We start from the raw sequence: 22549 nt of genomic DNA, 5'->3' as shown, positions 1-22549 counted from the left end.
GGAGATTGATTTTACTATTAAATTGTAAAAGAAAAAATTGTTATTATGTATATGAATAATTATATATATATTTTATATTACAATAGATTATACAACTTTTTTGCAAATTATAAATTGATAGTTTAAATATTTCTTTCATTTTCATTGTATTAAAATATAAAATTTTATTTTCTACCAAATTTAATTCATATTATATATTTTATTGAAAAAAAATAGTAGTATTTAAACTATTTAAATACATATTTTATTTTTTAAATTATATAGTATATTAATTTTTATTTTAAAAACACTAATATCATCACAAGAAAAAAAATACAGTTCTCACGTTATAATAAAAAAAATATAATATTTGTTTAGTTTATTATTAGATATTCATTTGAATTTTTAAAATTTATTTTAAATAATATTATTTTTTTTAATAAAAATTAATTCATTGTTATTTATTTTATTATTACTATTTTATTATAAAATATTATGATTCTTAAACTTATTAAAAAAATTTAAAAATAAATGATATGGAATAATTTTTTTCATTAATGGTACCACGGTTAAAAGAAAAATTGAGCAAGAATTGTTAATAAGCAATTATTTTTGTTAGTATAGTTTAATCTTGCATTTATTAATAAAGTAAAAAAATAAAGCGGATTGAGAAAATATTATTAATATTTTCGTTATTATGATAATTTTGGTTTTAACAAAATAAAAAATGAAATTGTATAGACAACTTTAATCCAAAAGTAAGTTCAACAAATGAAAATCTTTCTAACATCCATATTGAAGTATGGGTGTTTCTTTAGGACATTCCAATCCACCGCTATTACTTTTCTAAAATCCATATTGAAGTATAACTGTTTCTTTAGGGTGTGTTTGTTTGGAGGTTTGGATTTTGAGTTGGGATTTGAATAGTAAAAATTTTGAATTTGAATAGTTATATGATGTGATATAAATAGGTGTTGATGTGATGTTTTGAATGTAAAATTGATTTTTAGTATAATATAAAAAATGAAAAATAGGTGTTTGATTTGATATTTTTGGAAGAAAAAAATTAGATGAATAGTGAAAATATAATTCAATCCTCCAAACAAACACACCCTAAGAGTATCTTCAACCAGCGACCGTTCATTGGATTTGGTGGCATTCTTTTCTATTTTTTATTTTTTCTGAATTTTTTATTTTAATTTTTCAAATTATTTTTTTATTTTTATAGATTTTTTAAAAAAATTATTGTAAATTATAAATATAAAAAATTATTTAAAATAATAGAAAAAATAAAATATTTAAAAAATATTATGAAAAAATAGAGTTATAGCGGAATAAAAATACTGTAGCAATCATCAAATTGATACAATGCAACGATGACCCGGTAATGTAAAAATAAACTAATGACTTTAAAGTCATGGGTTCTATATTTAAAAAAAAAAAAAATTATAATCAAAATAAAAGAATAAATAAATAAAATCTTAACAAGATATTATTTTATTGAAAGTTTCATTGAAAAAAGAAAAAAATAAGACAGAATCTAGCAACCTTGCAAAAACCTCAAACTTTACTACTACCAACTCAATTGGCAATATAGTGTGAAAGGTAGCACATTTACTTACAAAAGAGTTGTACATTCACCACTATTACTCAAAGAAACATTGTCAAAACACCCAATAATAGCATATACATATCATCAAAACAATTCATCTTGCAAGATTCAAAACCATAACATGATATGAGCACAACACTTGTATACATGTGTTCTTGCAGTGCAACAGCAAAACTTTTATTACCTTTAATCATCACTCCCAATACGATCTCGAATTTTTAAGTATTCTTCCCGTGCTTGGGAGAACATCGTCACTGCCATGTCTAATGATCCTTTGATCGCCTCCCTCTCCTCCCTTAACTTAGCGATCTCTAGATGTTGCTTGATGTCTGCATTCCTTAGAACGGGGAATATTACGTCGGGTTCCCTGAATTTAAAACTATCCGGTAAGCAATATGTTAATAACTTAAGTGCAAAGAGTTGCTTAGTTTGAGAAGCATGTACCAGTCCCCGAAACCGAGAAGGCCATTTCCTTTCATTAGTCCTCCGTCCAAAGACACGGCTCCATTTTTAATAAACACTTGAGCTCCCATCATAAGTGACTTGTGAGAATAAACTTGAAGCTCGCCAAAGATGCCATAAAATAAGGTCTCTCTGAGACCATGTCCGCTTGTCGTCTTCCAATGTGAAAATGCTGCATCGATGTTGATCATATTGACTGCAAACCCGAGAAAGCCTGGTGGTGTCTCGCCGTTTTGCATTCTTGGCAACGGCAGGGCTAGCGGTTCTTGAGGATCAACTTTGGGTTCTAAGTTGAACGGACTGCAAATACATAGCCATTATAAAAATATTAAAATGAAACTACTTTTTGACACACAACGCTCTTCGTATGTCAATAAATGGATCATAATATCTTTAACGACCAATAAAAGTGAACTAATTGTGTTGCTTACCGAAAGTGATCAAGGCACACTGTATAGAGACCTCCGCTCAGAGATTTTCCACGGTTCATTTGACCAGCCTCGAGAATTTCAGCAGTCGAATAGTTTTTGCACACTACAGCACACATTAGATGGTCGCCGAGATACAGTGCCAACATCCTGCGCCGTAAAAGGAAATACAGTTTAAATTAATGGGAATTGCCTTCTATAGGGATAATAGATGGGAAGGTGCGTGTGTTAACCTGCTAAGCTGAATGTTATTAACATTTCCAAGAAGCCCGACTATGCCAAGTATGTCTTGAGGACTCAGTTCTGGCGGCATTTGTCCAGGTATTTTCTGGCTAAGGGCAGCTGCAGGTTGACTTTTGCTTTCAATCTTTTCTAAAACGATCTCTTTCCCACAAAGGCTTGAACCAATATGACAATCATGAACTATATATGCAAGAAAGATATCAATGATCAGAGTAATTACAAATGTGTATCATCATAGGAGCTATTTGCACAAGTTATACATTTAAGCCTGTGCAATTATTAGAAGAGAGTTAAATACTATCGAGAATTGGTCGATCAAAATTTGTGCTTGTCACCTGCAAGATATTAATGAAGTTATATAACATATGAGAAAATAAAATAACCAAAAGAAAAAGACCTTGTAACTCAAACACATTTTGCAACGCTTGATCGACATTCTTCAATTTTGATTGAAACTTATTCATATTCATGGCAGACTCGATCATTTCATCCTCTACATCCTGGTTCAAGGGGGAAAAATAATCCCAATGAGTGACCATATAAGAAACAGTAATGCTTGATGGAAACTACTGTAAATACTAAATAAGAGGCCTTTCAGGTTATATATCAAATGTGAGGACAATCATACAGAGGTAGCATGTACGGATTATCAATTCGTATAAATAACCAGTTTACCTTTTTGCTCGTGTTATCAAGATTTGGAGTACTGGGTGACGGATGGACAGTTGCGAGTGGTTGAGGAAAAAATGGCAAATCTTCACAACAAATATCACGGGTTGATATTTCTTCTCCACAATGGCCTATACTGCGCTGATCCTCGCTCTTAACGTGAACCTAAATATATGAACTAATTCACGTGAGGAATTCCCAGCTATGAACTAGATGGGGGTGGAGGCTCATATAAAGCAAGTATCAATAAGCAGATTATCAAACTTCCAGCTTTTAAATGATGTTTGATGGCAAAATTTTAATTTATATAAACTACCAGATTACCTTTTGGCAAGTGCTACCAAAATTTGGAGTATTTGGTGACTGATGGACAGATGAGTGTTTTTGATGAACAATGGCCAACTCTTCACAAAAACCATGGGGTGAAGACACAGGAGGCATTAAATCTCCATGAGAGTTAATACTGCCTTGACTCTCATGTCTGGCACTCTTAACATGAACCTACATGTATGAACTCGTAAGCATGAAAATGAATTGAAGAAGGAAGCAATTTATTGTGAAATTGTATCTCAACCTGTATATCTAGCACAAGCTCAGGATAACAGGAATGGAATGCGGAAAATGAGAAAATCCCTTCTTTGTTGGGGAGTGGAATAGAACGAATGGTACAACGGCCATGACGAAAGGAGTACTGCACAGAATCATCAATGTCAAGTGTATCGGACTTGATTTTAAGAGTATGGTACAGGCCGAGTTTCTCATTATGATGGACCCTTTCATCAACAAGACCTTCAGAATTGACTATCTCAAAGATAACATTCTCCAATTGAGAACCAGCATGAAAGTTTGTAAATTCCTGACACAGGTAAAGGCCAAGAGATATCATTGTAATAGGGTGGAAAAAAAAAAAAAAACAAAACAAAAAAACAAAAGACGGAGGATACAGTGAAGCAAATCATAATAAGAACTGCATTGAGTTAGATATTTCCATTTCTTTTCCCATGTTGACAGGATAATGTTTAAAAAACACAAACCTTTGATACTGTGCGCAGCTCTCTCATTTCAATATGAAAGTTCTTCTTGAAGAGAACTTTGTCTTCAAAAGACAGAGAAAGATAAGCTGTACACGAATAAATGCCACTCAGCTCTATCATAATAAAACTAGCCAAAAAAAGAGGAAACATATAAAAACATAATGCAGACCCAAAACAGTTTAATGAACCCAAGTTATGGCCTTCCAACAATCTACATTTCATGCACGGAAAGACAAGATGTAAGAAACTGAACAACTATAGAACTACAACAGTAATAAGTCCATACTAAAAATATATTGGAGTCGGTTGAAGGTAGGAGTCATCTTTAACCAAAGAAGTGGAACTCATTCCATCTAGTGAGAGTAATGCCTTTACTAATGAAGGCTCAGAATAAGCCACGTAAAGCGAGTTAAGTTACTGACAGAAAGAAGTAAATAATGAAATTACGCACCCTCTTTGCCATATCCCTTGGACACTTTTAGAACATTGCTGACATCAACAAAGCCGTTGCAGTCAACCTATCAATGTCAAAAACTAATATGAGGAATTGAGGATAGCAAAAATGGAATGAATGGTTAAATACTGGCTTGTCAAGGAGTGTTAAAATTACTTGTGCAGCAAAAAGAGAAGATAATGGTTGTTCTCATAAATATCCTATTGCTATAACTTAATCTTGCAGGTTCAACTTGGATAAACATGCATACAGACCATGCAGTAAGGAACCATATAATAAGTAATCGGTTCAGTCAAACATAGCAAGAACATCACAGTGAGGCTGGTTACTAAAGCTCTGATTGGATTTCCAACAGTGGACAGCCTATCTCAAACAAGCTTTATATGAAATGCCATATACAAACGTTTTTAAGAATTCCACCTTTCCACGTCTAGAATCCTGTTGAACACAAAGCTTTACAACTTTTGGTTAAGTAGCTAAGCATCACTAAGCATTCTGCAACTGCTGCAGTGATTTACAGTTCAACCTATGGCTGTTATAAAACATGAAAGCAGTTCGATAAGGTCTGTCTAAACACTAGTCATGCATCCATAAGACAGCTATTTGTTCAAGACGGGTGCAATAAATAATCTCACTGCCTCACCTTCAAAATCATTTCCTTTGATGGAATCAAATACAACTTTATAAAAAAATCATTGACAAAAAGTTCCCAAGAAGTATCTATAATAGCACTTAAGAAAACTAAAGACACCTTTAAATATGTGCTCCCATCCTCAAGAAGACAACTTTTAGCTTCATAGGAGAACCCATCTAAACTCAATAAAATACGTTCACCTTCTTTTACATGGTTACCACACTCATCAAAAATCTGCATAAATGAAAGTTCACATTATTAGTGAACCAGAAACCAATGAGCTATCCATTTCAACATTTCCCACATAATCTTAACTTGTTCCAAAATAACAAAATCATATCCATCTAGAAATAAAGAACAATCCAAAAGGCATACCTCGAACCAAAGCTCCTCAATAATCTGATAAGGAAATAGTTTCTTTCGCAGATTTGGTGAATGGACTGTGACTCTTTGGGGAGTTCCAGGTAAAACTGTCAATATGAAGGTTCCCGATGAGTACCTAGTTGCTTCAATGAAAATGAGTGCAGAACTTCTATTCCATATAATTGAAAATGTTATAGAAACAAGGAGCGTCACTAAGTACCACAGCAAGGATGGACCACAGAGAAAGACCCATCAAGTGTTTTTATGTTGATAATAGCTTTGTAAGTTGGTCGAATAATATCCAACTTACTGCTTTTAAAACCAACCACCTGCAACAATGAAAATTCACAAGCGTAGGCATTTTTGAATAAGCATAGTATATAGAAGACCATCAAACACTACCTCAAATATTATCCTTGATTTGCGAAGTGATAGATTTTTCTTTATACTGCATGAATGATTAAGGTCCTCATTGCCAGTGGAGCAGAAACTGATGGCCAACTTTGGAACACTAGTGAAATTTACACTATTGCCGTACTTATCAAAGCATGCTATATGTAGACAATCAGCAGATGAGGAACCAACCCTGTCCAATCAATTACGGAAAATCATGTAATATTTAAATCATTCCTACTAAAAGTAAGACAAAATTCACATACACGGTGAACTATAAATGAACATAGCGGGGCAGATTAGGGTTTTATAGTATTTCTTCTCAACAAATCAACCATAGTTAGACTCCGGGCCACTAAACAAGCTGGTCATAATTAGGTGGGTGGTAAAATTATAAGAGGATACTGAAGTTGACCATTAATATAGAATCCAGGCCCACTTAACAAGTTAGCTATATTTCAAAATTGACCAGATGATGATCTCCTAATCTATATAATTCTTCAACAAATTCTATACACAGTTTGGTAAATTATGATGGGTTATGTGTAAAATCCACTAAATTCCATGTTCAAATGCAGTCTTAACATAATTCATCATTTGCTACTGACAAAAGTAAACATACCTATTTTACCATCACATTAAGTTCGGGGATCACAATACATGACCGGAATGCAAATGTCAGTTGCTGATACTCCTATTTTCTATCATAAATGCTCCTTAACAAATAGAGTTGTCACCCATCAAAATATGTAACAAAGGGTTACAAATATACAATAAATAAAGTCAGTCGGTAATCAGCATGCCTAATCTATATGAAAAATGGTGAACCTTATAGTTCAGTAGATGGTTTTGTAAATTGTGATGGGTCATGTGTCAGCATTTGCTGAATTCCATGTCGCAATGCAGTCGTAAAATTAATGTTCATCTGTTACTGGCAAATGTAAACATACCTATTTTACCATCATATTAAGTTACGTGACCATAATACATGACTAGAATGCAACTCTGCTAATACTCCCTTTTTTTTTTCTTTTTTCTTTTTATCTTTAGCGCCTCCTTTTCAAAAATATACATATAGTGGAATAGAGTTGTGATCCATCAAAATATGCAACAAATGGTTACAATTTACAAGAAAATAAAGTTAGTAAGTAATCAGCATGCCTAGAGAAATAGAAAATAAAGTCCTCTATAAATAAAAGTGATGCCCTATGATCAAAATAATTACTCTATTGCCAAGAAAACAAAGATGATTAATCAATGACAAGCCAAAAAAGGACAAAAGATAAACACTCAAGGTCCCTCACCTGATTGTGTATAGATCATCATCATGCCTTACAACTTTCCAACGGCCAGTATCAGCACATGCACGAACTTGCAATACATGTTTTCGCCTTACATCCGGAAAATTTGTCTAATGAATTAAGTTCCAAAAATGATATCAATTAAAATTGGGTCACTTTTATTTTTCCATTAAAATCAAATGTTCTAGAAAGCTTACCAGGGTCAATAAAAATGTTAAGCTGCCAGCTTTCTGGAAGAGGTTGGGAAATTTTGATTTAACCGGAAAAATAAATAATCCTTGAAGCCCCTTGTGAGATGAAGGTGTTCCCACAGAAGAAAATATTAACATATCTTCACTCTTATCTTCAGGGTTGAATTGTACGTTCAGTGTCATTCTTATATTATCCTTAACTACAAATTTCTGGTCCAATCTCTCAGAACTGTTTTCAAAATTGAAAGCCTTCGGACGGATAACTGCAACAACGTTCTCTGGAGGAGCATCTCCAGCTTTTACATCAGCAGGCATTCCCTTTAAAAGTGAAACGTGTAAGGGAAAATCATAACCTTGCAAAATCTTGAAATCCTAGAAAAGTTAGCAGAAATATAAGGTTGCCTAACCCCTTCAATTCCCAGATCTTGGCAATCTATGTTTTCTAAGATTTCAATGGCAGAAGGCAATTTCTGACAATGCTGCTGGGACTTATTCTCCCACTCAGTGTCATCAACTGCTATGCACTGTCATGTTATTTAAAAACTTCAGCACTATCATAATCATAGGAAGAAGAAGAAAGAAGTTATATTTAAAATTTTAAAATAAATGGCAAAGTTAACCTTATTAGAGTCAATAACTTCAATTGGAAGCACTTTAGATTCATTAATACAGATAGTTCCAATCCCATTCTTCGAATCAAAGGAAATCTTGCAACCGCTGCCTTCAGGTATCCCAAGAGGCCTATCCAGAGAAAAAGGTATCAAACAAGGATTTGCACAAAATCTATAGTTTGAACACTGCTTACCGTCAAGAGCTATGTATTACGAAAAAATAAATAAAACAACATACCTACAAATCAACACAGCCTCACCTGGTTAATTCATTACACAAACAAAACGATAATAATTAGATCATGAAGAAATGAAAGAATTTCAGTCAGAGTTGAAGATAACATCCATAATAAAAAGGGATCATAGTTCGGTGTCACAATAAACATTCATAACCATCTTCAAAGAACTAGAGCGAAAAGTATAACATCTTATCCAATCAACTTAATCTAGTCTTGGAAGATTAGCAGCTCGTCAATCACAGCGCACCCTATCATGCACATGTTCAAAGTTCAAATGACATGGTTGATTTCAAGGTAAAATCACATGTTCACACTCACCACAAGCATCAGCTGCAAGCCCCGCAAGAACTATGCATTCCAGTGTAGCATACACATTGTTTCTATGGAACCCACTACAGGCTCCCTTCAAAACTTTTAGCCTCTGCCCAGCAGCCCAGCACATTCCTTTCCTTTGGATCTTTTTATGAACCCGCAAAACAGGAACTAAACAGAAATAATCAAAACAAATTGGACAAATGAAGAACCATAAGCGATGATTCAAAAAAAAAGCTCATCACAATAATCTAAATTTAAAGAGAATAAAGAGAAAAGTGAGGCAACATCGTTGCTCTCAGTTGGACTTGTACTTACCATCTTCAACTAAGTACTTTTTAATATCAGGAGAACAATTGACAATAGTTGGTTGATCTAGTCCAGAATCAGTTTCTTCATCATAATTTGCATGCATTTTTATAATCCAATCATGGTACAGCTTCTCCAATTGAGGAACTGTCACTTGTTTGCCATCCTTTAAGATTTTAATTTGCATCTCTACAAGGCAATATAATACTCAAGCTCAATATGCATTGAATCATCCATAAAATGCACATTGGATAACAGGAAAAAAAAAAAAAAAAAAAAAAAAACAATCTTAATTTTGCTGCATATCTATAATAATTTACCTTTTCCAACTTCAAATGCTGGGTTGCCAAAATTCTTTAATGCCTTAGTGTAGAGGTGATGTTGTGCTAAATCTGTCTGGAAAACACTACTTTTCTTACTGAGTGGAAGGAAGTAATAAATACTAATAATAATAATTATTATTATAGTGTAAGTTTTCAAAAAAGAACAACACCAATAACAAAAGAGCCAGCATTTACTTGGAAAGTACCTGCATTAGAAATAAATATAATAGGTAATCATACAAGGAATGCAGAAAGTTAAGGCACATTTCAATAGACATAAAAAATCCAATTACAATCAATACTGAAATAAGAGTATTTGCATTTATATGACTGAAAACAATGAAGACGTGTTAAGAACCCATGGGTTTTTTACAGCGTTTTGAATGCTCAAAAGAGTCTTAAGATGTAACTGACATCATACCTTTTGTGCTGTTGGATTGAAACCAGCATCAGTGTCTGAATTCACAACCATGACATGAAGTCAGAATGGTAACTAGGTGATAGAAGCCACTTGTGTTGCAGATACTTACCAATAAAGCATTTAACTCTGGAGCAACATCTTTTCACAAGTTTGGCCCTTTCACCCTTTTGCGTTTTTGGCTCCATAATTGGAAGAGGAGACTGTGCAGAAAAAAAAATGAAGTCCAGCAACAGAGTGATGTTAAGACAAGCAACCTAATAAACTTTAGTGACAAAACTCATCAAGAGTTGTACACTACAAAGTTGGGGGATCCTTGTAAATACCATAACCCAACTATATAAGAAATAAATACATAAATACAAAATAAATAAAACACACACACACACAGAAAGACTTGTTTTACCGACCCATCGTGCATCAGGCAGCAGACGTCCTAACCGCCTAATAGACACCCGACAAAATTTTTCATAGCTCTCTCCAATACCATAATCTTCAGAATCAAGGATATTTATTATCCGCTGTATGTTCTCTTCCCCCTGAAATCAATCAAAAGTAGATAGTCTAAAAATACCATTTGAATTACAGACTAATATGAATATTCATGAGGATACCTCAATTATGGGAAAGTAAACAAACTTCAGCCTTGCATTGGCCTCAGAAAACACTGTTTCTCCTGGAGATTTGAGAAAATGGAAGCATATTGTCAGCTGTGCATTTACACCAAAATAACTAGCATATGCTCACTTTGACTGGGTCTTGAAGAAGTATCCTCACTGGTGCTAAAGTGAAGTTGAATAACAAATTCAGGACCATTGCATGAATGCAAGTTTGTCACAGCTACTTCTCCTCCATTTATTCCTGCCAAATCTTTTCCATTGACCTGAAGGGCATCCCAATGAGCAACCACAACCAGAGTCAATGTAAAGAGTAAAGAGATTTACAACTAAGTCTAATAATAATAATTATTAAAAGTAAGCAATATTGCAAGCAGTATTTTAATCCAAGAAAAATACACCTCGAAAAGAAAAGATTATATGGAACTTCTCCCAGCCAAGCCTTCACATTTTCTTCTTATCAAACATTCTTTGTCGATTAAGCAATGTGAAAAATAAAATGATGATTGTCCACGAAAGTAATTTGGTTATCGGTTCGGTTCGTGATTAGAAGTTTGGTTAAATGATGTTGTTTGGTTGACAGTTGAATTATGATATGATATATATTTTTTGAAATAACTCTAAAATTTATATTGAAATGCATAAAAAATTATACTTCAATAAATATATTGATTATAGATATTATTTTTGGAGAGAATAAAATCATATGTAAAAAAAATAAATAAAAATATATATATCTATACATATTTAGCATAAATTGATTTAAATTAAAAAAAAAAAGAATGAAAGTTTAAAATCTATATAAATATTTTTTATTTCAAAAACAGATGGAAATAGTAATCATAAGTGGGTCTGACCTTGAAATCATTTTTAATAGTATTTATGATGAAAATGATAAGAGCATAGTGCCAATCACTAACCCAGCTGACAACCAAACAGAACCTAAATCCTGGTTGACAAGAAACATTAACGTTGGGTTCTCAAGTTTGCTTTTAAAGTGGAAAGACATTTTTCGTGGTTCTTTTTTTCTTCAAAAAGTCTGGCAGTGAAACATGTAGGTATGGTCTGACTAGGTGCATAAGGAACAAGTTCATCTCACCATGAAAGAAAAATTCAAAACTAAATAAAAATATACAACATAATCACAATGAAAGAGACTATACAGACAAATACACCTACATGCAAATTTAGGTACACATGTGAAACAATGAGAAAAGTATCTTAAAATCCATAAATGAATATGGATGTATATCACCTGAAATTTGACAGGCCTGCTTGTTTTTCCCGACATCTCATCACACTGTTCGTTCAAACAAATAGAAATCAACACAATAACTTTCATTGTGCAACTCAGTTATTGGAAGGAACTTCAAAGAACAATGCATAATATCGAACATGAGGATACAAGTATTGCAAAGAGAATATTTAGAAAAATAAACAAAAATCAAAGAAAGCTATGTTTTCATTGATCAAGTCTTGTAAGGAAAAAAGAAGGACAACAATACAATATTTCTTGCCAATTTGTAGGATTAAAAAGAGAAAATAAATTTCATCAATTTTCGTGAGGGAAGGCCTTTCAAGTTGCATTTCCACAGTTTTGTCCTAATTAAGCAAGCATCATTATTCTTCATGAAAAGTCTCCACTCAAAAATCTTTGAATAGGTGTAGGGTTAAGGTTAGTGCAAATAAAATACTTGAGTTTTTGAAGGGATGTTGGGTTGCGTTTTGGTGGTTTGAAATAGTTAAAAATTGGTTTGGAATAGGCTTTTAATGTGATATATATAGGTGTTCAATATAATATTTTGAATAGAAAATTTAATCTAGATACAATTTTTTTAATAAAAAAAGGGGTTTGTTCTTTTACACTTTACCCGATTCCCAATAATTACTTATATTTTCTTTCACAAAACATCAAACAACAAGACAAATATTTTAATAACTTTCACAAGTCTCAATTACTATTAATAAAAATCTTAACAAACAATAAACACCAAAGGAATACAACCTAGGTGTATAATGCAATGCTTTTTTAGGGAAAAAAAATAGTTTAGGATAGAGGAATAACGTTAATATATGGGGAAACCTACCAAGCACAACCAGAAAGCTCTCCTAGATGAATTGCATTCAGCAATCCAAAATGAAAAGTGCATCAAACTAAAAAACTACCTGGTGAAGCCAAACAATAAGAGCAAGAACATTATAACGGGCAAAAAACCTGTATATAGGGAAAGTAGATGTCCTTCAACTTGCATTGGAAATGTTTTATGTTGTCGATCTTCATTTTAGGCTCAAAAATTTCAACCTAGACGCAAGTACAACATCAATGAATTTCCAAAACAGAGCATCATAATGTTAAGAATTTCATATGTTGTAACTTCATGAAAGTTAACAAAAAAAGGAAAGTAGTAACTTCATGTTGTAGTGAATAATAATAGATTTAGAAATAAATAAAAAAGGTAACAAAAAAAGGCGATTCCAAATCCACTTTTGTCAACAAACAAATTCTTTGTGTTTTTTCTTTTAAGTTCACTAATTTGTATCTATGTGACTTCCTAGAACCAGTATAATCAATAGGTATAGTACAACATTCATAATAATGTTACAGAACCTATTTGATTAATAGCACCATATGATTTAATTCCTTCTTTATAGCCATGAAATGATCATCTTAGAGTGATCTTTTTGTTGACGGATGCTCAGAAGGCATATAACTAACCTCTTCTCATAAAGACTATGGATGTAATCATCATGAGTTAACACCTAAATCAACTGAGTAACGTTTTTAATTGAATAAGGAAGTGCATGAGAAAGTCAAGGCATGAGTGAAATTTCAGTAATAACACTAATAACACATGTAAGAATGAAAAATAGGGTCAACGACAATAACTATGGTTCTAAACTTAATGATTCATACCAAAAGAAGGTGAAGATAATAGTTTCTATTAAAAGGAGACTAGAATAGACAAATGAACTAAATATTTAAAAATTACTTAGAAAGAATTACAATGAACTACCTTTGTGAAACTTCCATGGGGTACCTTCTGCATTTCATCTTTGGAAGGGTCTCTCCTTCCCCCTTTTGCCTTCAGAAGTCAGCAGAAGTTTTTCAAGCCATGAGATAACAAAGAAAAAGTGACCAATGAACAATAAGTGCAATCAAACAATCACCCTCCACTCATTCTCCAAGCTTGAAGAATCAATTAATGCTTCTCTTTCGAGGTGTAATGAGTATACTTTTCCACAATTTTTTGTCTTTGACGAAACAACAGCTCGCCTGCAACATTACAGGGAGAATAAATTGTGCCATTAATAAAGTTATGTATTTGTTCACTACAAATAATAAAGACAATTTTATGTCATTTATACCTTCCTAAACACATGGCTGCGAAAGGGCCACCATATCCAAACATGCCAAAAAAAGGCTGTGATGCCAAAGAAAATTATGATTAACAAGAGGCATCCACAAAGATGGTCTTTCAATAAATAGGACAGGCTGCCACAACTTATATCATGGAACAATTTAACAGAAATTTCAAGTTAGCTTGCTCAGGTTTTATAACATATATCAGTATGTAAAATGAGTAAGTCAAACTATTTAGCATAATCCAATGTTTTCATAGAGAAACAGTGGGTTGGGAAAGGTTGGATGAAGAAGTGCATGTTTCTTAATCATTTTGAAACCATAAAGGACTTCCCTTGCAAAGAAATATGAATAACTTTCATGAGATTATAGTCATTCGAGCATTATATTTTCAAGCTTAAGTAAACAATATAGATAAAAGCACAACTTTAAAAAATCTTAGGGCAATTAATATAATTCACGGACAGCACCCGGGAGATTGGCACTAAAATCTTTAACTTTTATGTAAACTAAAAATTCAAAACACAGAATGTAACCATATCAACACAAGACAAAAACAATAGAATGCTCGATTGTGCACAATTACCACTAAATATGGAGGATTTCCACCAATTGCTTTAACTCTAGCTGATCTATGCAAAGATGCTCCCACTTTTCCCCTGTATAAAATGACATAAGAGAAGAAAAACCAAGTAAGATGTGAAAGGTTTGAAGAAGAATCCCTAGAAAATACTTCAGATTTACCAATACATGAAAATGATAAATTCTGAATGTCCTTAATTGTTACCATAAGTAGGTCCTTTTTAATCATTCAATAATCAATATTTGACAAAATTTCCACGGATAACAATGTTCTTTGCAAGAAAATTAAGAATGTAAAGGACGTGTTGAAGCTGTTTAGAAAATTGTATAAAGAGTATCAACCACTTCACTAGGTTCCCATCCTTGCCATCCATTCCAGGTCCCGAGTCAAAAATTATAATTTTATTCCAACGCAATTCCACACTGTATATAAGACAAAAGCTTTATATCAGCATTAGATGTAAAGAAAACAAGCAAGTTGGGAAGAAAATGAACATGAACAAAATCTGTATGCTCACAACTCTAAGAATTCTTTGCAGGTTATAGGAGAAAGGATATTATTACATGAATACATTTAGCTCAGCAACTAAATGGTTGAAAGCATGCTATCATACCATTACTCCCTAAGACAAAATACAATGTTTCGTAAAGTTTACAAGTATCCTATGCCTCAGAAAAGCATAATGTTATGTGCTTAGAAGGCACATGAAACCTTTTAACAGCTTCAATTCGAGAATTGCAAGAGTTAATAGGAAAGTGAAAAATAAAAATAATAAATAAATAAAATGGCATTCAGCCACAAGTGTTTCTCAATTGAGCTTTTTCAATTTTCACAGATCACAATGATGTGTGATGCATGCGGTGTGAGTTCCATGGCAAGATTTTTTAGCATAATCCTTAAAAGTAAATGCTCACCAACCTTTCCAAATAAAAATCCTCACAAAAAGGTGCACATTTCACTGGCATCATCTCATTGACAGTTAAATTATAAATGCCAGATAAAATAGAGATTTCAAAATCCTACGATTGCAGTGCCATACCTTATGAGTCTCGTGTCAGACTTGCAGTTGTTCGACCATAAAGCCTGTAAGGAGTTATCCTGATAATAAGAGAGTAATTAGAAGCCAATTAACAGTATCAAACAGAGAAGACAGGCCGTATCAAAAGCTCACTATGAGGTCAGCAAGGGCAGTTTCACATGTATAGCCATCAGGTAGCTCCTTCAGCAAATCTGTATCTGGAGTAAGATCCCACATGCCCTGCCAGTGAGACAAATTAGCAGGAAGCACTCATTCAGGGTACCTTGATGATTCTTAGATCAACAAACATACCTCATATATATCTGGCTCAGGCGACCCATCCTGTACCAAAACAAATATGCTAATTATAAGCTCACGAGAAGTCAAAATCTGAAATCAGACAATGCGCAACAGAACTTTACATGGAGCCAGAGGAAGTGCCAATAATTACGAATATAATCAAGAAGGTTGAGTTTCGTCTGTATTTTCTTTTTGTTTGCGTCAGTGAAATGAAGGTCCGGGTACTCCCAATTGATTCTCCTGTTTGGCTTTAAAGATCCTTGCTTTACAACAGAATATTGTTTTTTGGTGACACCTATGAACTCCTCAATTGGTATCTCGTTGCGCTGATCATGAATTTTTAGATCAAGTGTACTGCCATTTGGCATCAGTATTCTGAACATGAAATGCTTTAACTCGCCACGTGCGACATCTTGAACCTTCAATGCCCCATGTTGGCTCTTTCTTGGACTCTGTGATCCAGATTCTTCACGAGGCCTCTTGTTCATTGAATTCAGAGAAGTCTTCGAGTACATCTCTCACTGGGTAACTTAAACTTTAACAAGATGATACCTGTCAGTAGATACCCATTGTAACTTAAAAGTGCGAAGTAATTGGAGACTTGATAGTTCTAAGAACTAGAAAGCCTCAGAAGCTCTTGTATGAGAATATTCCAGGAAACTAAACCAGAAAGCCTGAGAAGCTCTTGATAATTTTAATTTACAATATTCACTTTACAACACTCAGCCAAACTCACTTCGTTTAATTTCCCGCAACTTTCCAAATCCTCATTCAAATAGCTGGAGCGTCAGCACGCACGCGCCCGCACACAAGTTTCCACTTTCCAATTATCAAAAAATGACTCAATCGCAAAAATTAGCAGAGGAAAATACATTTTTTACTGAGGCAAGCTAACACAGCGCACGTACGATACAAAATGGTGATCAATCCATGGAAACAGCTTCACTTCAGAGCATAAAACCAAATAAAATCATCGGCATCTATTTTAAAGAAAAAAGACGCAAACAAACAACGCAGATGCTACATCACACATATGTACACAAACACAAGCACGTTTGCATCCACTCAAGCCAGCAGTAAAAGAGAACAAACACAAACACAAGCACGCAGACACGATCATGAATAACATAAGCAGATATCTCAACTTTGTTGTATACATAAACCATACATTCCACCACCACAGAGAGTGATTGCAAAAGTTACCTCACTTGCAAAATCTCCAGCGGAAATGGAACGGGAACTTTGAAACTGCAGTTGCTAAACTTTGCGCCTGAGTAAGCGATGCTGATGCTGATCCGTACACATTTAATGCAGCTTATGCAAACCTCAATAGCGCCCTCTGCATATTTGAGGTAGAGGAAGAAAGACGCTTTTATAACGCGATTTTAGCGATGACTAGAGAAGACCTGAGATGATAGGTGGGACCGTCAATGTACGGCGTGACAGGAACCTGAACAACCGGTCCTTTCCAGAATAATATGAGCCGTCGATTGGGAAATAAGTGCTATATCGACCGTACGATATCACACAGCGATTAGACTTTTTAATTTGAAAAAATTATTATATTTTATTTTAAAATTCAAGGATTCTTCTTGCGGAAGGAAGCTGAACCGATTTAAATATTAAGGTCTGGCCGGACTCCCGCGGCGGGAAATATTGGACAATGGGCGAAAAGCCCCCAATATCGACTGAGTGAAAACGTTTATATTGTATTATTTTGTGGGTTTTACATAATAAAGTTTTACTATTTTCTTTTTTAAAATGTCATATTTAATATATATTTTTTTATATTGTATTACAAATTTATTTTATATTCAAAATATCATAGTAATTTCTGTTTATATCAAATAATTATTTAAATTTATTTTTTATTATTAAAAAATTTAAACCAAAAAACCAAATTCCACAAACAAAATTTTGTTTTGTAAAATAACTAGCTAGATACACGGTGCAATCTAACGAAAAAAATTATAATTATATTTTATTATATACTTGGCATCTACCATCATCCACCGGCAGCATCAGTCCGCAGACACCCAGCTACGATTGTTCGAACACAAATATTTATATTATATACTTAGAATAAAATACGCAATATAATTGAAATAATTTAATGTTAAAATAATATTTTAATTTATTATGAACAAAATCAATTAAAATATATATAAAAGTTATACATATATTTGGATGTGTTTAGAATATAAAATTATTATTCATATACATATAACAATTTCTGTTTTTTACAACTTAAAGAATAAAATCAATCTCCCATAACTTAATTACAATATTGTAACTCTAAGATTAAAAAATAATAAAAATAACATATAATTTAATATAATTTATGATCAATTGCTAATAAAAATTTAAATTATACTTAAATATATAATAAAATAGCTAAACACCTGAAAATAAATTACTATGTGAAAAAACTAAATACAAAATAAAAAATAACCATAATTAAATATAAAATGAAAAAGAATAACCATAAATAAATTCACATTTAGAAAACAACTTTATACAAAATTCAAAAAAAAATATAATTAATAAAAAATTTATCTTCTATCATATAAAAAACATGGCTAAAAAATTATACAAAAATTTAAAAAAATATAATTAATAAAAATAAATATGAATCAAATAATAGCAAAATATAAGAACTTCAGAAAAAAGTGAAAATTAAATAAATAAATAAAAGAACAACACTTTGTAAAATTTATTGAAAAACTTAGATTAGAAAAATTTTGTCTAATCAAACAAGAAAATATAAGAATTTTGAGAAAAAAAAAGTAAAAAATAAATTAAAAAAAAAAAGAACACATCATGTAAAATTTATTAAAAAATTTAAATTTATTCACTTACTTCAAGAAAAATGAATAGCAATGACAAATTTATTCAAAAATTCAAATTCATTAAAAAATTTACTTTAAAAACTTACTTCAAGACGGACTTCTGCTCCGTAGAAATTTTTTGTCTTCTATTAAAAAAACAGGGCTAAAAAATTATAAAATTTTGTCTACCATTAAAAAAATAGGGCTAAAAAATTATACAAAAATTCAAAAAAATATAATTAATATAAATGAATATAATGAAATAACAGGAAAACAAAAGAACTTGAGAAAGAAGTAAAAGTTTCCGATTTCTGCCATAAATTAAATTTTAGAAAAAAACAACACCGTGTAAGAACTTGCCTGAAGGATTTTCTTCTAAGAATCTTTTCTAAAAATAAAGTAGAGGTAAAAATATATACAAAAATTCAAAAATTATAATTAATAAAAATAAATATAAGAACTTTAGGAAGAAGTGAAAGAAGCCATAATTTAAATTTTAGAAAAAGAATAACATTCTGTAAAAACTTGCCTGAAGATCTTCTTCTCCTGTGGTAATTTTTTTCTAATACAAAGATAAAATTTCAGATATAACTTAACTATAAAAACTTATAAAAACTACTCCTTGAAAAACTCACCCACTTAAAAATAAACTTCCAAACTGTATCTCATGTAAAAAAACTGTAAAAGAAAAAATCAAATTAAAAAACAAAAAAAAATCTCGAAATTCTGAGATTGCAGCATTTAAAAAATATTGTAAAAAGTGAATATGCATTGAGCTGTTTTTTATATATATATATGATTTGAATAAATATTTTTTAAAATAAAATATAAATTATTAGTATAAAATATGTAAAATATCAATATGTTTTTTTAAGAACACATATGTAGATTTTTGTTAAAATAACAAACCCGTTTAGTTAAACTATTCCAAAGAATAGCGTGAAGTCCTCGGCCAATGGACGGTCGGCATTTGACTCATTTGCATGTTGAAAAATTCTTACAAATTGAAATGTATGATCATGTGCAAGCGGGAACAAATGAAATATCATCTTGTTGATCGATAGTAGGTCATTTTATTCAGCTATTTTGAGACGAAACTCGATTCATGCATACGAATGCTGTCATCAACACTCCATAAAAAATTGATGTTTTTTTATGGAGATAAAATCAAAAAAGTGAAAGCTGAGAATGATCTTTGCCTACGAAAATGACCAGAGTTGATGCGAGTAAGCAGTTTGGAGCAAAAAGACATAGATATTATTAGAAGTAATCGTCCAACTTTTTCGAAGAGGATATTATTAGACATAGGTCTAAAAGTATTTGAGCATAAAAAAAAAATTCGAAAACAAAATCGCACAAATGAGCCCCAATCTGTGGAGCTACCCAACGATAAGGGAGCCGTGAAGCTACATGTTGATCAGTTAAGGTTCAATCTTAACTCTAAAAAACACGGAAGACACAATTAAGTCCATGTTTGACAGTTTGAAAAAGTGAATGAGAAGTTATGAAGTTTGAAAGAATAACTGCCTTTATGTGAGAATAAATATGGCAAATTAAAACACAACACACACAACAAGAAAACCTCACTTCTTATCCTTTAAAGTTTATAATTTTATTTCAATAGTTTATCCATAAATATTTGGAGTTTTATCCATCATGTCATAATTTAGCTTGTCTTTTATTATTATTATCATTATTATTATAAATTCCAATATATATTTATATCTATAGTAGATTTTAGTTTAAATTCATCCATTTAGACTCAGCTATGTAGCGATTCCATTGCCGGAGCCGTCCCTAATTCGACGACGGACAAACTCTTTGGAGTATTTTTAGAACTCACACCAACCAAGTTGACTAATAATTTTGGAGCATCCAAATTTTAGGCTCCAACAATTATACATTTTCGTTATTTTTATACTATCTGTACAATTTCCTATACCTCCCTTAAAAAAAAATCCCTTTAAATAATTTCACAAAACAAATAAACCCTTAGTATTTATGGTCACTTCTACAAACAATTATCATAAGGATCTACCATACAGCATTACTCTTCATCAAAATTTTATCGCAGCCAAGTCTCATGAAAAGAATTTTTGTATTCGTTATTTTTATGGAGTGTGTTTTGATAAATTTCAGCTGAGTTTAATAGCCACACAAAAATATAAGATTAAATTAATATCTACTTTCATTTTTTAGACGGTACAAAAAATATATATATTTTTAATTTGAAACACAATATTAATATATATTTATATAATACTACCAACTAATTATTTCAATTAATTTTTTGTTTATAGTTTTAAAATAAAAACAATTCAAAAGAGAAACAAAAAAAAAAAAAAAGTAAAAAAAAATAAAAAAGCATATGTCAAGTAACCCATGCATCTTCAAATATATAGGCATGTGCAATGGATCACGAATAGTTATTTGTTGTTTATTAAATTAAATTAAAAATTAATTGTTTGACGTTTATTTAAATGATCCCTCAACTGCATATTAGGTGGTGATAAATGATAATGATGGTGATAATGATATTTCACAGCTCGACAAACTTAAAATGGAATTTATACTGTGTAACATATAGGTTGTGTTTTTAATTTATTTGTATTTTGAATTTAAATAATATTTTAATATAATATTTTGTAAAAGAAAATATCGTATTCTTATAAAAAAAATTATGTGTGTGAATTATATAGACATTGGAAGAGAATGAACAAATTTACCTAACAATGTTGATAAAAATTTCACACTTAAGTATTATTTTAATTTGGAGTGTTTGTTTATTATTTTAGTTTAAGATATTGTTTTTAATAGTATAAAAGAAATAATATTTTATATTTTATAAGAAAAAAATAATTATATAAAATAATATAATATAATATATATTGAGAATGATATTGTTAAAATTAAATAAATTTTTTGTGGGTGTATTCCTTTTTTCAAAAGTAACACATTTTTTTAAATACTAATATATTAAGTATATTCATTATTTGTACAATTTTCTATACTCACATAATTATTATATTTTTAAAAAATTAAAACACAAAACAAACAAAATCTTCGGATTACAAAAGATCTTTTTGTTAAAAAAATTATATATATATATATTTTATTGTATATTTCAAATTTTTATTATTTTATTTGTCTCTTAAATTTATTCTTATTTTTCTTTTTAGTATGTTTGTTAAATTTACTCATTAGAAAATAAAATAAAAATCAATATTTAATTATTATTGTTAATTCATTTTCACTATCTTCATTCTTTTTAATTACTTATTAAAATTTTAAAAATATCTTTTAATTATTATTATTTTTTTATTTTTCAATAAAATATATTTTTTTTTAATAATGAAGTCAACTTTAACTGAACTAATTTTTGATGAGGGAATATTTTTTTTATATAAAAATATTATTTAAATTAAAATTTTAATAAAAAATCAAATTCAAATACAATCTCAAACAAATTTGTTTTAGGTTTCATTTTGATAGGAGTATTTGAAATATTAAAATTTTGAAATAATAATAATAATAATAAAAATACTATAATTTGATATGATATATACTTTCTTCGTAGTTAAATTTAATTTTTTAGTCTCAAGCAACTTTAAATATATTTTACGGTCACGACTACATTACACACCACAATAATATGGTAAATTTAAAAAGTAAATAGATGAACAGAGCCTAATCTGTAATGATGATAATTAGGCAAATTCATCATAATAAAGTACTTGACCAGATTAGGCTATACCTTTTTCATTTATTTTTATTTATATCATATAATTATTAGATAAGGTGTCAAACTAACAAACTAATTAATTAACCAATACTAATATTGAATTAAAAAATATATATATGTCGACA

The 22549-nt window shown here is 30.9% G+C and overlaps 1 protein-coding gene across 7 annotated transcripts in view; it reads right to left on the bottom strand.

Annotated features, from left to right (window-relative positions):
- The window catches only part of LOC127256296 (structural maintenance of chromosomes flexible hinge domain-containing protein GMI1), a 32630-nt gene extending 15430 nt beyond the window's left edge, over positions 1-17200 (bottom strand). For 2 of the 7 annotated variants that reach the window (XM_051282227.1, XM_051282229.1), the window contains exons 1-27: positions 17058-17200; positions 15977-16406; positions 15867-15896; positions 15708-15794; positions 15576-15634; positions 14878-14958; positions 14540-14612; positions 13959-14014; positions 13761-13866; positions 13607-13675; positions 12808-12894; positions 11848-11892; positions 10723-10858; positions 10590-10651; positions 10386-10514; positions 10088-10178; positions 9979-10013; positions 9555-9630; positions 9244-9423; positions 8932-9096; positions 8613-8634; positions 8384-8504; positions 8171-8287; positions 7770-8081; positions 7576-7682; positions 6281-6464; positions 6099-6207 (exon numbers count right to left, since the gene is read on the bottom strand). In XM_051282227.1, coding sequence (XP_051138184.1) covers positions 6099-6207; positions 6281-6464; positions 7576-7682; positions 7770-8081; positions 8171-8287; positions 8384-8504; positions 8613-8634; positions 8932-9096; positions 9244-9423; positions 9555-9630; positions 9979-10013; positions 10088-10178; positions 10386-10514; positions 10590-10651; positions 10723-10858; positions 11848-11892; positions 12808-12894; positions 13607-13675; positions 13761-13866; positions 13959-14014; positions 14540-14612; positions 14878-14958; positions 15576-15634; positions 15708-15794; positions 15867-15896; positions 15977-16369 — 2932 coding nt within the window. In that variant the 5' untranslated portion in view covers positions 16370-16406; positions 17058-17200. Of the gene's footprint in view, positions 1-1528; positions 1959-2035; positions 2354-2484; positions 2632-2714; positions 2905-3121; positions 3225-3399; positions 3559-3717; positions 3895-3967; positions 4250-4427; positions 4514-4878; positions 4946-5632; positions 5750-5890; positions 5986-6098; positions 6208-6280; positions 6465-7575; positions 7683-7769; positions 8082-8170; positions 8288-8383; positions 8505-8612; positions 8635-8931; positions 9097-9243; positions 9424-9554; positions 9631-9978; positions 10014-10087; positions 10179-10385; positions 10515-10589; positions 10652-10722; positions 10859-11847; positions 11893-12807; positions 12895-13606; positions 13676-13760; positions 13867-13958; positions 14015-14539; positions 14613-14877; positions 14959-15575; positions 15635-15707; positions 15795-15866; positions 15897-15976; positions 16422-16590; positions 16674-17057 lie in introns of those variants that run through there. The other 5 variants (XM_051282224.1, XM_051282222.1, XM_051282228.1 and 2 more) reach the window with 5 other exon arrangements.
- Positions 17201-22549: the final 5349 nt, after the last annotated feature.

This window comes from Andrographis paniculata, unplaced genomic scaffold (assembly GCF_009805555.1).
Source record: "Andrographis paniculata isolate CXL003 unplaced genomic scaffold, ASM980555v1 Contig55END, whole genome shotgun sequence".
Lineage (NCBI taxonomy): Eukaryota > Viridiplantae > Streptophyta > Magnoliopsida > Lamiales > Acanthaceae > Andrographis > Andrographis paniculata.
This window is presented reverse-complemented; position numbering and strand designations above follow the sequence as displayed.